The 12,818-nt window shown below is 48.1% G+C and overlaps 1 protein-coding gene across 5 annotated transcripts; it reads left to right on the plus strand.

The window, feature by feature from the left end:
* Positions 1-189: 189 nt before the first annotated feature.
* Positions 190-11,619, plus strand: Tp53 (tumor protein p53). Of its 5 annotated transcripts, none has more exons than NM_030989.3 (10): positions 190-311; positions 7,027-7,109; positions 7,372-7,393; positions 7,491-7,763; positions 8,450-8,633; positions 8,712-8,934; positions 9,246-9,382; positions 9,461-9,534; positions 10,377-10,483; positions 11,089-11,619. In NM_030989.3, exons 2-10 carry the CDS (start codon positions 7,036-7,038, stop codon positions 11,168-11,170), a joined length of 1,176 nt encoding a protein of 391 aa, NP_112251.2. In that variant the 5' UTR covers positions 190-311; positions 7,027-7,035; the 3' UTR covers positions 11,171-11,619. The 5 variants fall into 5 exon arrangements, with proteins under 5 accessions (NP_112251.2, XP_008765995.1, XP_017452507.1 ...); XM_008767773.4 differs by having other exon boundaries at positions 252-311; positions 10,994-11,619; XM_017597018.3 differs by lacking the exon at positions 190-311 and adding an exon at positions 1,136-1,270 and having other exon boundaries at positions 10,994-11,619.
* Positions 11,620-12,818: the final 1,199 nt, after the last annotated feature.

Raw genomic sequence — 12,818 nt, forward strand, 5'->3', positions numbered from 1 at the left:
TTCGTGCTGGCGGCAACATCTCAAGCAGAACCCTGACTCTGCAAGTCCCCCGCCTCCATTTCTTGCCCTCAACCCACAGAATGACTTGCCCTTACTTGTTATGGCGACTATCCAGCTTTGTGCCAGGAGTCTCGCGGGGTCTGCTGGGATTGGGACTTTCCCCTCCCACGTGCTCACACTGGCTAAAGTTCTGAAGCTCCAGTTCATTGGGACTTATCCTTGCTATAGGTAGCGACTACAGTTAGGGGGTACCTGGCATCCGGGCCCGCACCCTACTTCCCAGCAGGGTGTCACGCTCCCCTGAAGACTGGGTAAGTAACTGAGCGTGATGAGTCCTCTGTGGTCACTGGCTCTCTCGGTTTGCATACATAAATCTAGAGAGAATCGTGGGTTTTGGGGGTGGGGCAGTGGGGGGCACTCAGCGCGGTTGATATGGGGGTGATGGAATACGCTTGGCGGGCGAGATGAACCGGGCTGTATGTCAGAGATGATGTAGTGAGATGATGATGATGATGTTAAGATCAACTAGCCTCACAGTCGTGCACCTGCAAAGTAAACAGAGCATTTGGGGACCACTGAGATGGCCTGAGGAGTTTTCTCTCCGCTACCCCATATACACACTTATGTACCCGCTGCTGGGTGATGGGAACTCCTGAATAACATGGACAAAGCACTATGACTTGAGATTTTTTGAGATTTATAGCTTAAGACTTAAGACCCCGTAGCATCCTGATGAAACCTCGGGCTCCATTTCTTGATAAAATCGGGGTGATCCGGGAAGCCTTAGCTGCTAAAGTCCCGCAACTTCCGGACCTTTGTCCCTGGAGTGATTTCTTTTTTTTTCCAGCCGCTTCTCGACCCTGCTAGATGAAGAAAATCCAAGGAAAGCCTGAAGCACTAGCGGTGCTAGCCAGAAGTGTTTGCCCTCGGGGCCCGACCCAACCTCTTGGTCTGAAAGGCCCGCCGGCCCTGTTATTGTTTGGCTCCACATTTACATTTCTGCCGCTTGCAGGAGCATTTCCGGTTTCTTTTTTTTTTTTTTCGGAGCAGATCACTGCTTACCCGGCGACGGGGGAGTAGCAAAGGGGAAGAAAATATATTCTAGGCCGGTTCTGTTGTTTGAGGAGGAAAACTGCTATCCTCGACATCTTATTTTTCTGGATTACTTGGTTATTGCTTTTGCGAAGGAGGAGGTGTTTATTTAAAAGAGTGCACCGATAGGTCGTTTCTTCGTGCCGGAAAAGCAAATTACCGAGTATCCGGTTTTGGGGTGAGCCATTCCCTTAACGCATTCCGCACGTCCTGAAAGCGGAAGGGGCGGGCCATAGCCCGGGGAGCCCGGAGGTCCTAAGTGCAGTCCGCCCGCACCCGCCGGTTCTTCCCAGTGGGAGGTGACAGAACCCTGTCTGGGCTTGGGTATTACTGTTCCCGCAACTTCAGCTTTTAGAAGAGGTCATTTTATTACAGTTTATTATCGCGCAACAAACTTCGTGCGTGCCTTTTTGTTGCTTCTTTTTATTTTGTAAAAAATACTATTTACACACAGCACTTGGAACGAGAAATAAATTGCTTTTTGTACCTCTGAAGATTTAGTAGTTTTGGTCTAAAGAATAAGTGAACAATAGGTAGACCGGGAAAAAAGCGGGGTTTTTTGTTTGTTTTTGGTGTGTGTGTGTGTGTGTGTGTGTGTGTGTGTGTGTGTGTGTGTGTGTTCAGGTGTAAAACTGAAAGTAAGACTAGGTATTCAGTGGGGTTGGGAATTTAGCTCAGTGGTAGAGCGCTTGCCTAGGAAGAGCAAGGCCCTGGGTTCGGTCCCCAGCTCCGAAAAAAAGAACCAAAAAAAAAAAAAAAAGACTAGGTATTCAAGTTTATAGAGAAGTATACAAATAACTTTGCTTAAACTGTTACTGGAGGAGGGAACCCCTGCGCTGTGAAGGTTAGACAGGACAATCAGCCGTCCAGGGATGCCTTGTTATGCAAATAGTCCCCAGCTCTTGGCAGTCTGTTGACTGAGTTCGGTGTAGAAATCTCTTATGAATGTGAAAAGATCCCAATCCGAAGTAAAAAAGGGGGTTGCCCCAAGGCCCCATCCCTGTTTACGAATGTAGATCTATGTAAATGTTTTACCTAAAGACAACTTTGGGAAGTAGCCTTTATCTAAGAAAGTGTTGCAGTTTCTCTGAATAATTTAGTGCAGAGGGATTTGGGGGTCTGGGATGAGTGTGTTCGCTTAAACTATGCTTAAATCACCTTACATGCACCGTGCAGTGTAAATGCTATTTAAATAAATGCAGTGTTGACTGGAAAAAGGAGCCAGGCTGGACCAGGTGCTGCACGCCTTTAATCCCAACACTGGGGAGGCAAAGCCAGGTCAGTATCTACATTTCAGGCTAGGCACATATACACAGTGAGACCCTATCTCAAAAAGAAAAAGGGGGTCATGCTTTAGTATTCACACAGACACCAGATCTCCTGACAGCAGCAGTTTAGAAGCACTAGAAAGCCTGAAACAGGATAATCTCAAACTCCAGACCGTTGTGTCTGATGCATACCCGGAGTTCAAGGTCAAGTGAGGCCCTATCTTTAAAAACAAGAAAACCTTGAAAAGTAGGAACATAAGTTCAAGGTCATCCTTCTCTATGTAGTTATAGGCCAATTTGGTATAAATGAGACTGTCCACAAAGGGGGGGTACGTAAATTAACATACATTAGCAAATCAGAACCACCAGGCATTTCTCCTGAAAGGGTAGATGAAGTCTAGATGACTAAAGCTGGGGGTGGAGAGGAGAATGGTCGAAAACCAACTTGGACTACATAGTAGGGCCTTGTCTCAGAAAAACAAAGTGGAGATACAGCTCGTGGTAGAGTATTTTACCCAGCAAACATGGTGCTCTTGGTTTAAATCCTGGGACCGCTAAACCCAGCTTGACCAAATGTGATTTGTCCATGGATGGCTGTATTGGAATCGAACAGCAATCTATGTGACTCACGGAGTTAACGCCTGGGAATGCTTCAACAGACCAGGAAAGGGCAGTTAACTGTACCCTCTGACCTTTTTCCCAATCCTTTATTTCTGTTCTATTCATGATTTGGGTCCTAGTGGGGTTTGTTTTCCTGAGACAGGGTTTCCCTGTGTAGCCCTTCCTCTGTAGACCAGGCTGGCCTCCCTGAGATCCAGCTGTCTCTGCCTCCTCTGTGCTGGCATCAAAGGTGCGTGCTACCACCGCCTGGCTTCTTAGATTTGGAACAAGCCTCAGAGTAAACTGAGTGCCTAAGATCCCAGCACTACAGTAGTTAAGACAGTAATGAATTTAAGGCCAGCCTGGAATACATAGTGAGACTGACTCAAGAAAGGGGGCAGGGCAGGGGATAAGTTCCAAAAGTGGTATTTTTCAAGGTGCAAAAGCTATGGTTCCTTAGTTATTAACTTGGTGTCAATTTACACAAACGTAAAGCTGGTAAACTCTTAAGGAAGGAAGCTAACAGTGGGCGGGCACATGTCTTTACATTCTGTTTGTCTGGTTTTGTCTTTGGTAGAATGAACTGTCTGTCTTAGTCTTGGTGTGTGAAAGAGTTACAAGGCTATTTCAAAATTTGCCTCTCCGCTTGCCTAGCAAGTGCAAGGCCCTGGGTTCAGTACCCAGCTCCGGAAAAAAAAAAATTGCCTCTCTTCTGTCCACTTTTTAGTTACATAAACAATAAACAAACAGTCCTAAACTAGATGTGGTATAGTTCATACCTGCAAACCTACAGTCAGGAAGCTGCAACAGAAGAATTGCAGTATAGCTAAGCTACAGAGTGAGGAGACTGTCTCAGAATAGAAAATAAACCAAAAAAAAAAAAAAGAAAAAGAAAATAAACCAAAAATAAAATCATCTTTTATCACGGTGTGTGTGTGTGTGTGTGTGTGTGTGTGTGTGTGTGTAGCTCATACATACTCATTAGCATTCCTGTAAGAGGTGAGTTGACAAACTTAATAGAAATGAATTTTGGGGTAATAAGTCTTGGTACCAAGTGCCTATTCTGGTCACAGACCCATGTATTTCCTGATTTTGTATAAACTTACTTTGAGTTCTTCTACAAATCGTCTTCTTCACCCAATATGTTTCTGAAACATTTTGAAAACTGTGTTTTATTTGTCTATTCCCCACCAACGTGTTGTGATTTCTCCTTGCTCCACACCCAAAATAACGCTGACAGGAGCGGTTTTTGTGCAAGGCCCCTGCTGTCCACAACTGTTCTAGAAGGTGCACCTAGAAATGGCTTTGCTGAGTAAGACGTGTGCTTTAAGCTATGCCAGACACTGCCTTGTTACTTTTTAGAACGGACAATATTATCTGTCCTGATCCTTGGCCCCCCACCCCACCACCACCACTGCCACCTCCACCCCCATTTTTCCAATGCTGAGTGTTGAACCCACAGCCTGAGACATAATACGTAAGAACTCTACCACTGAACTACCCCCAAAGATTTTTATATTAAATTCTATGAAACATTGGGATCATTTTTATTCGGGGCAGAGTGTGGCTTCTGGTTTCCGTCCTTTGGTGGTAGGTAGCACTTATTCCATTTGGTTTGGAGTTGGTTTGAGGGTTGCCATTGACAAGCCTTGAACCCTTCCTTCCAGCTGTTCTACCTCAAGATCCTGGGTCCTGGGTAAATGAATTTATTCCCTTACCCCTGTCAGTAGCTGCCTGCCTGTCTGCCTTTCTCAGGATCAAATGAGATGAACCCTTGAAAACAGGCCTGCCAAGCCTGGAAGACCAGCCAGGGTGTGCTCAAACCTCTCCTGAGTTTATTGCCTTCCCTAGCCAGCATTTTTTTTTTAAATATTTATTTATTATATATACATCATACAGCTTTCTGCCTGCATGTATGCCTGCAGGCCAGAAGAGGGCATCTCGTTACGGATGGTTGTGAGCCACCTTGTTGCTAGGAATTGAACTTAGGACTTTGGAAGAGCAGACAGTGCTCTTAACCTCTGAGCCATCGCTCCAGCCCTAGCCAGCATTTTCTTAAACATCCAGCCTCCCAGGATATTGTGGCCCTCCTCATCTGGTACTTGTGAAAAGTTCCATATTGGTGACTGTTCTTAAGGATCACGGAAAACCTAACTACTACTAATGACCTGGATGGTAGAGCAGGGGGATCTATGTCTGTGTGGCTATGTCTCCAAAATTGAGACATTGGGCCAATATCCCCACTAAACAGTTCCTTGACAGGGCGAACTGGCATTAGTGGGCAGTGGTTAGTGCCACAGAAGCACTGCTAGCTCAGAACAGATGAGGTGCTCATATCAACATTGCCGATGTGTACTGTTAGGGGAGGGGAGCTGAACCCAGGGCCTTTCAGACGAGCTCCACTGCAAGGTCAAATCTCAAATGAGGTCAAAGGGTGACCCTTTCAGGTAGGTACAGTAGATATGATGTTTACAGCAAATGTGATAGTTAAATGCTGTAGTTTTAATTATTAATCTGAAGAAGCTCTGGGCCTCCCTCACACCTTTCCCAAGTCAGCCAGGCTCAGAATGAAGGGCTATAATATCCGAGCCTTCCCTTTCTTCATCTAAGATCAGCCTTAACTGATTACAAGAGAACTGTGCATAAGAGCCTGACATGCACCATATTGTTTGGGTGGCCATCTTTAATAAAAACTCATTCACTTGCCCAGTGTGTGTTCTTGGCAGGTCACCTGTCAAGTGGCAGATGTGACCATCAAGACAGATAAAATAGCCCGTATAGAAAGATTTCTCAAACTCTTTTTTTTTTTTTCCCTTTTTCTTTTTTTTGGAGCTGGGGACCGAACCCAGGGCCTTGCACTTGCTAGGCAAGCGCTCTACCACTGAGCTAAATCCCCAACCCCTCAAACTCTTAAAATAATGAGAAAGTGATTAATCTACCTACAACTGAAAGTAAAGGTTAGGGTTATAATCAATATTGACAGTGATCGTCCGGGAACGGCCGCTAGATTTTGTTGTTAGAAAGGAACCATGATGTCCTAGGAAGCTGACCAGAATTCAATCCCTAGAACCCACTTAACTGAAAGGGGAGAACCAAATCTTTCTAGTTGTCTTCTGACCTCCACACTTGTCTTGGCACCGTTAAATAAGGCACAATAAATAAGTAAATGTTTACGTAAGGAAGACAATGGCTACGTGGCTAATAATAATAGTAAATGAGTAAGAGTATCAAAGTATCATGCAGCTTAATTAACTACTATGAAGAGTGTGTGGCTTGTTGGAGATTGGCTGGCTGTGACTGAATGTCTAAGGAGCTATGGCATACAAGATAAGGGGGAGCCCACCTCAGAAACTGACTTTGCTCTTGTAGAAGTGACCACACTGATTGAGCCAGGAAGTGCTCACAAGAGCCCACAGGGAAGAAGGAAGGCAGTAGGAAACTTACTGAATCTTCAGGAATTTGTAAGGGGTTGGGGAGCTGTCCCAAGGGGACAGGTGAGACACTGATGGGGCCCTCTTAGAAATTTGCCAAGAGGGTTTGAAGAATGGAGCTGTGTGTGAGATGATTGATAAAGGGGGTGAGGGAGGTGTCCCTCCCCAGAGGGAGGGGAGTAGAACTGTAGGGTGCAGATGAGAAGGGCTTGTGGGGGTGGGAAGTACCTCCCTAGTTATCTGTTCCTTAAAGCAGTGTGTGGTTCCAGAAGCCGATAGGAGCAGCCTAAATAAGACAGAAGAGCTGCTCCATTCCTGCTTCTCTGGAAATGGTGTCCCTCACGGTCATCTCAGGTCAGGACCTGACTTCGCCTCAAAGGAGCCTGGCCGACTTCTTGGTTACTTGTAACTTCGAGCTTTCCCGCCTGCGCATAAGTTCCCCAAAATAACAACTCCAAAACTCAAAATATATTTACAAACACCTTGGCCATAAGCTTCGGTCTCTTCTCTGACTTGCTCATTTCATCTCCCTGCCAGATAGTCCACCTTCTTTCTAACCTACCCTTTCCTATAGGCCATAGTTTTTTAATTGACAAACTATGCATCCATACAGTACACAGATGTTCTCTCTGCAGATAACTGTCATGGAGGATTCACAGTCGGATATGAGCATCGAGCTCCCTCTGAGTCAGGAGACATTTTCATGCTTATGGAAACTGTGAGTGGATCTTACAGGGCCCCTGAGGTGCTATCCCCCAGCTGAGGCCTGTGAGAAACAAAACTAATAGTGTTAAAGCACGGTGTGCTATTGGGTGCCTCTGATCCCTGCACTTGGGAGGTGGAGGGAAGGGTATCACACAGAAGTCTAAGATCATCCTTGACTATATAGCAAGTTTGTGGCTAGCCTGGGGTAAGTGAGATTCTGTCTCCAAAGAACGGAAGGAAATCAGCGGAACTAATTCTCTGCTCTTGTTCTCCAGTCTTCCTCCAGATGATATTCTGGTAAGGAGCCGGGCAAGAGGGGACTTAGGCCTTGGTGAGCTGGTGGGTTGGTAGCCCGAGAGCACAATACTGAGGTTCTTCTTTGGCCCATCCACAGCCCACCACAGCGACAGGGTCACCTAATTCCATGGAAGATCTGTTCCTGCCCCAGGATGTTGCAGAGTTGTTAGAAGGCCCAGAGGAAGCCCTCCAAGTGTCAGCTCCTGCAGCACAGGAACCTGGAACTGAGGCCCCTGCACCCGTGGCCCCTGCTTCAGCTACACCGTGGCCTCTGTCATCTTCCGTCCCTTCTCAAAAAACTTACCAAGGCAACTATGGCTTCCACCTGGGCTTCCTGCAGTCAGGGACAGCCAAGTCTGTTATGTGCACGGTCAGTGGGCCTGAAGAGTTGCTTTTCGTCTGACTTTAAATGCCTCTGTCTAGATTTTGGGGTTCCTCTTTAGCCTGTGGACTTTGACTATGCCTCAGAGTTTAATTTCTCCCTGAACCTTTCTTAGCCTTTTATCCTTCCTCTCATATTCTCCGCATCTCTCCAGGGGACATGGAACTTTCTTCCCTCACATTCCTTTCTTGGCTTTTGAAAATAATCTTCTGAAGCCAGGCACAGAGGCATGTGCTGTAGTCCCAGCTGCTAGAGACATTGAGGCAGGATTGCTTAAGGCCAGCCTGAGCATTAAAGCAAGACCCCTCCTCACCAGAACCAAAGCAGAGCCCAGTGGGGTGACCCACCCATATCTCCAGCACTGGGCAGGCTAGGGCAGGAGAAACAAGAGTTCAAGGCCATCCTTGACTACACAGTAAGATGGCCTCTCTGAAAAAGAGAAGGCAGGTGTGGTGGCCATCTCTGGGGTTGAGGACAGTCAGGGCTATATAGAGAAACTGTCTCAAAAAACCAGAGGGAGGAAAACAAACTGGTGTGTAGACTCCAGTCCTGTCACTGCTGGCTGCCGTCTGCCACAGCACTGTTGGACACTGTCTTTCATTAGAGCCCCACTTTGACCCTTGATCCTTAGTTGGCTTGTCCGCTGACCTTTGATTCTTTCTCCTCTCCTACAGTACTCAATTTCCCTCAATAAGCTGTTCTGCCAGCTGGCGAAGACATGCCCTGTGCAGTTGTGGGTCACCTCCACACCTCCACCTGGTACCCGTGTCCGTGCCATGGCCATCTACAAGAAGTCACAACACATGACTGAGGTCGTGAGACGCTGCCCCCACCATGAGCGTTGCTCTGATGGTGACGGTGAGCACTGGGCACTGCCTGTGGGGTTAGAACTGGTTGTCCAGGGTCTCCCGGCCTCTGACTTATTCTTGCTCTTAGGCCTGGCTCCTCCCCAACATCTTATCCGGGTGGAAGGAAATCCGTATGCTGAGTATCTGGACGACAGGCAGACTTTTCGGCACAGCGTGGTGGTACCGTATGAGCCACCTGAGGTCGGCTCCGACTATACCACTATCCACTACAAGTACATGTGCAACAGCTCCTGCATGGGGGGCATGAACCGCCGGCCCATCCTTACCATCATCACGCTGGAAGACTCCAGGTAGGAAGCTGTGTGCCAGGTTGGGCTGGCACCGGTCCTCCCCAGCCTCGGCCTGTTTTTGTTCCATGAGCCCCGCCCCTACCACAGGCCCAGCCCTCTTTACCCTACCCTATCTACATAAATGAAGTCTCCTCTGTTCCCTGGTGGTCTTAGGGACATCTCTTATCTGTGGCATCTTGGGTTCCCTATAACCAGAGCTTCAGCTCCAGATAGGACAAGAGGAGTTGGGAACAGGTAGGGCCTGGTTTACAGTCAGGATGGAGCCCAGCTTTCTTACTGCCTTGTGCTGTGCCTCCTCTTGTCCCGGGTAGTGGGAATCTTCTGGGACGGGACAGCTTTGAGGTTCGTGTTTGTGCCTGTCCTGGGAGAGACCGTCGGACAGAGGAAGAAAATTTCCGCAAAAAAGAAGAGCATTGCCCGGAGCTGCCCCCAGGGAGTGCAAAGAGAGGTGAGCAGGCAGGACAAAGAAGGTGGAGGCGCCCTTCAGCTTCACCCCAAAGTCACCCCTTGCTCTCTCCTTCCATAGCACTGCCCACCAGCACAAGCTCCTCTCCCCAGCAAAAGAAAAAACCACTCGATGGAGAATATTTCACCCTTAAGGTACCAAGGTTATTATTGGATTAATATTCTAAGTCTAGGACACAAAACGCTGTATCTTTTGCAGCTGCTTCTTCTCTAGCTATGACATTATCGTCAGAGCGCATGCTCTGAGGCTGTGGTTTCTCACTTATAACTAACTTGAGAACACCAACTTATAATACATACGTAATACAGGTGCTCCGCTACTTAGGAGGGGAACGTGTCTTAGGAAACTCATCATCGGTTGAAAATACCATATGTCAAAATGTAGTTAGAGGCAGGCCTGGCTGACGTATGCCTGTAATTACAGAACTGAGGAATGTGGTACAAAGCTGGCAGGGAAATGTAACCCAAGAAAGGACATTTGGGTTTAAGGATGTAACTCAGTTCAGAATACGTGCCAAGTGTATACCAAGCCCTGGACTCGATCCCCAGCGGCACACAGTGCATTTAATCCACCTATCCCACTGGATTCCACAGCTCAGCAGCAGGATTGCCCTGTTAAGTGTGTCCCCATCAGTAACAGCATCCTACTCTGTTCCCCCAACTGAAAAAACCCAAGTTTGTTATACACTTTCTACTGAATACCTGTTACTTTCACACCATCATAAAGACCTCCCCAAAAAACCGATAAGTCTAGCCAGCTCGGGTTGGGGATTTAGCTCAGTGGTAGAGCGCTTGCCTAGGAAGTGTGAGGCCCTGGGTTTGGTTCCCAGCTCCGGAAAAAAAAAAAAAAAGAACCAAAAAAAAAAGTCTAGCCAGCTCAAGTTGGGGATCAACTTTCAGAAAGAAAGTTGTTAAAAGGATGAAAGTGGCTCTGTGACTTTGTCCAGCACTTCTGTCCTACTTCATCCTTGCTACAGATCCGTGGGCGTGAGCGCTTCGAGATGTTCCGAGAGCTGAATGAGGCCTTGGAATTAAAGGATGCCCGTGCTGCCGAGGAGTCAGGAGACAGCAGGGCTCACTCCAGGTGAGTGACCTGGGGCAGCGCCTGGCTGTGGTGCTTGCCCCTGACCTCCCTGAGCACGGCCTTTGTGGTAAAAGACAATAACTAACTCCACCAGATGTCCATCGTCCGCCAGACGATGTGGTTATGGTTACTCAGCCCTGGCAAATGCAAGGGTCCTATGAAGTCTTACTACTCAACCATTTCAGGCTCTGGAAAATGGGATGAGGGACAAGGTATGGTATCATGCTCCTATAATCTCAGCAGTAGGGAAGCAGTAAGTCAGGAGGGTTTGGGGAAGTTTGAAGCCTTCATAAACTATATAAAACTTTAGGCTAGCCAGGACTAGCTACATAGCAAGATCCTGTCTCTCGGTGGTGGTGGTGGTGGTGGTGGTGGTGGTGGTGGTGGTGGTGGTGGTGGTGGTGGTGGTGGTCAAAGGGAAGATGAACTGATTCTAGAAGTACTCCGGCATATTCTGTGAATACACCTACTACCCATGGTAGAAGTCATCTTAAATTCCCTTTTTTTCAGCCTCCAGCCTAGAACCTTCCAAGCCTTGATCAAGAAGGAAAGCCCAAACTGCTAGCTCCCATCACTTCATCCCTCCCTTTTCTGTCTTCCTATAGCTACCCGAAGACCAAGAAGGGCCAGTCTACGTCCCGCCATAAAAAACCAATGATCAAGAAAGTGGGGCCTGACTCAGACTGACAGCCTCTGCATCCTGTCCCCATCACCAGCCTCCCCGTCCCCTCCTTTCTTGCCATTTTATGACTTTAGGGCTTGTTATGAGAGCTGACAAGACAATGCTAGTCCCTTCACTGCCTTTTTTTACCTTGTAGATAGTACTCGGCCCCCTCTATGCAAACTGGTTCCTGGCCCAGATTGGGGAATGGGTTGGTAGTTGCTGGGTCTCTGCTGGTCCAGCGAAATCCTATCCGGTCAGTTGTTGGACCTGGCACCTACAGTGAAATTTCACCCCACCCCACCGCCTGTAAGATTCTATCTTGGGCCCTCATACGATCTGTATCCTCCAGGACCCATTTCCTCCACTCTGCAAAGCCTGTCTGCATTTATCCATCCCCCACCCCTCTCCCTCTTTTTATCTCTTTTTATATATCAATTTCTTATTTTACAATAAACTTTTGTTACCACTTGTATGGTTTTTGAGAAGCTGATATCAGCGTAAGCTGCATGGGCCCCCAGGTGCAGGGATGAGTTTGGGAGGCACCCACCTGAGTGCAGGCAGTGTTGGAGTCAGGGATGGAGAACTTGGGTTCCAGAAGAGGAACAAAGCCGGGGACTGGGTCAGTCTGTGGGCTGCATGACAACAAGGGAGCGGGGTGACTCCATTCATAACTTGGGAACCGACTGTCCCTCCTCCCTCCTGCCAGGACTGGCACAGTCCTCACCCACCCCTACTTCTAGGGTTGGGCTCCTGCTGTCCTCCCGGTAGCCTCTCACCAAGGATTAAGGGATTTAAATGTCTGATTTAGCAAACCTGAGCCTCTAGAGGGGCCATCTGCTCCACAAGAAAGGATCAGGGTGCCTGGGTTCCACAGGGAAGGGGGTGACTGCTCCTGGATGAAGAGACAAGTAGGAGGCCTGCCAGCTGGGGTCCCAGGAAACTGGGAGCAGTTAAGGTGAGGTTTGGGGCCTTCCCAGCAGCCCCAGATCCCGGGCCTCGTGCCAGGCGAGTGAATGCATCGAAGCTTTGCGCTTTGCCAGGAAATCCTTTGAAAGGGCTTCTTGGAGTAGGGAGGAGAGTCAGAATTGGGGAGCCCAACACCCTCTTACCCACCCCCTTCCTCAGTGCTGCTGGCTCTCAAAGAGCTGGACTGGGCCAAGCTCCTCATAGCCTGCTGAGCCAGTGCCAGTAGGGAGAGCAGTCGGTGAGCACATGGCTTGGCCATGTCTCTTGGTAATGGAGAGAGGGGTGCTGAGGTCCACAGGGACTTTGGGGCCGCTGTCCCCTGCATGTCCCAGGTTTAAAGAGCCAGTGTGAGTCCTTGCCCAAGACTCCTATACAAGTTGGAAGGGACCAGCCTTAGCCTCAAGACCACCTTTTGTACTTATTTGTGAGGGCCAAACGTTCTCACAGCAAACTAGGCGTTACCTTTTTTGACTTCTAATTTTGTGGGAATGTGTGGTGCTGGTCAAACCCATTATGCTTTTTCCCTGTTTTTGTTCTAAAACTTTACTGAGAGAGAACTAAATCCGAAGAACTGTGTTCAAGGGCCACAAATTTGAGCCCCTTATCGCAAAAAGGGGGGAGGGGCTAAAATGATCGAAATCTACCCACACTCACCATTTGTGCCTGTATGTAAACGTCAAGACAGTGCTCAACAAAAGCGCCACC

The sequence above is a fragment of the Rattus norvegicus genome, chromosome 10 (genome assembly GCF_036323735.1).
Source record: "Rattus norvegicus strain BN/NHsdMcwi chromosome 10, GRCr8, whole genome shotgun sequence".
NCBI lineage: Eukaryota > Metazoa > Chordata > Mammalia > Rodentia > Muridae > Rattus > Rattus norvegicus.

What these genes read in the sequence shown, in the direction of transcription:
- Tp53 (NM_030989.3), top strand. Translation starts at nt 7,036, where the DNA reads ATGGAGGATTCACAGTCGGATATGAGCATCGAGCTCCCTCTGAGTCAG. An exon ending in GCGTTGCTCTGATGGTGACG is followed by an intron (nt 8,634 to 8,711) that starts GTGAGCACTGGG and finishes TCTTGCTCTTAG; the next exon opens with GCCTGGCTCCTCCCCAACAT. An exon ending in GAGAATATTTCACCCTTAAG is followed by an intron (nt 9,535 to 10,376) that starts GTACCAAGGTTA and finishes TCCTTGCTACAG; the next exon opens with ATCCGTGGGCGTGAGCGCTT.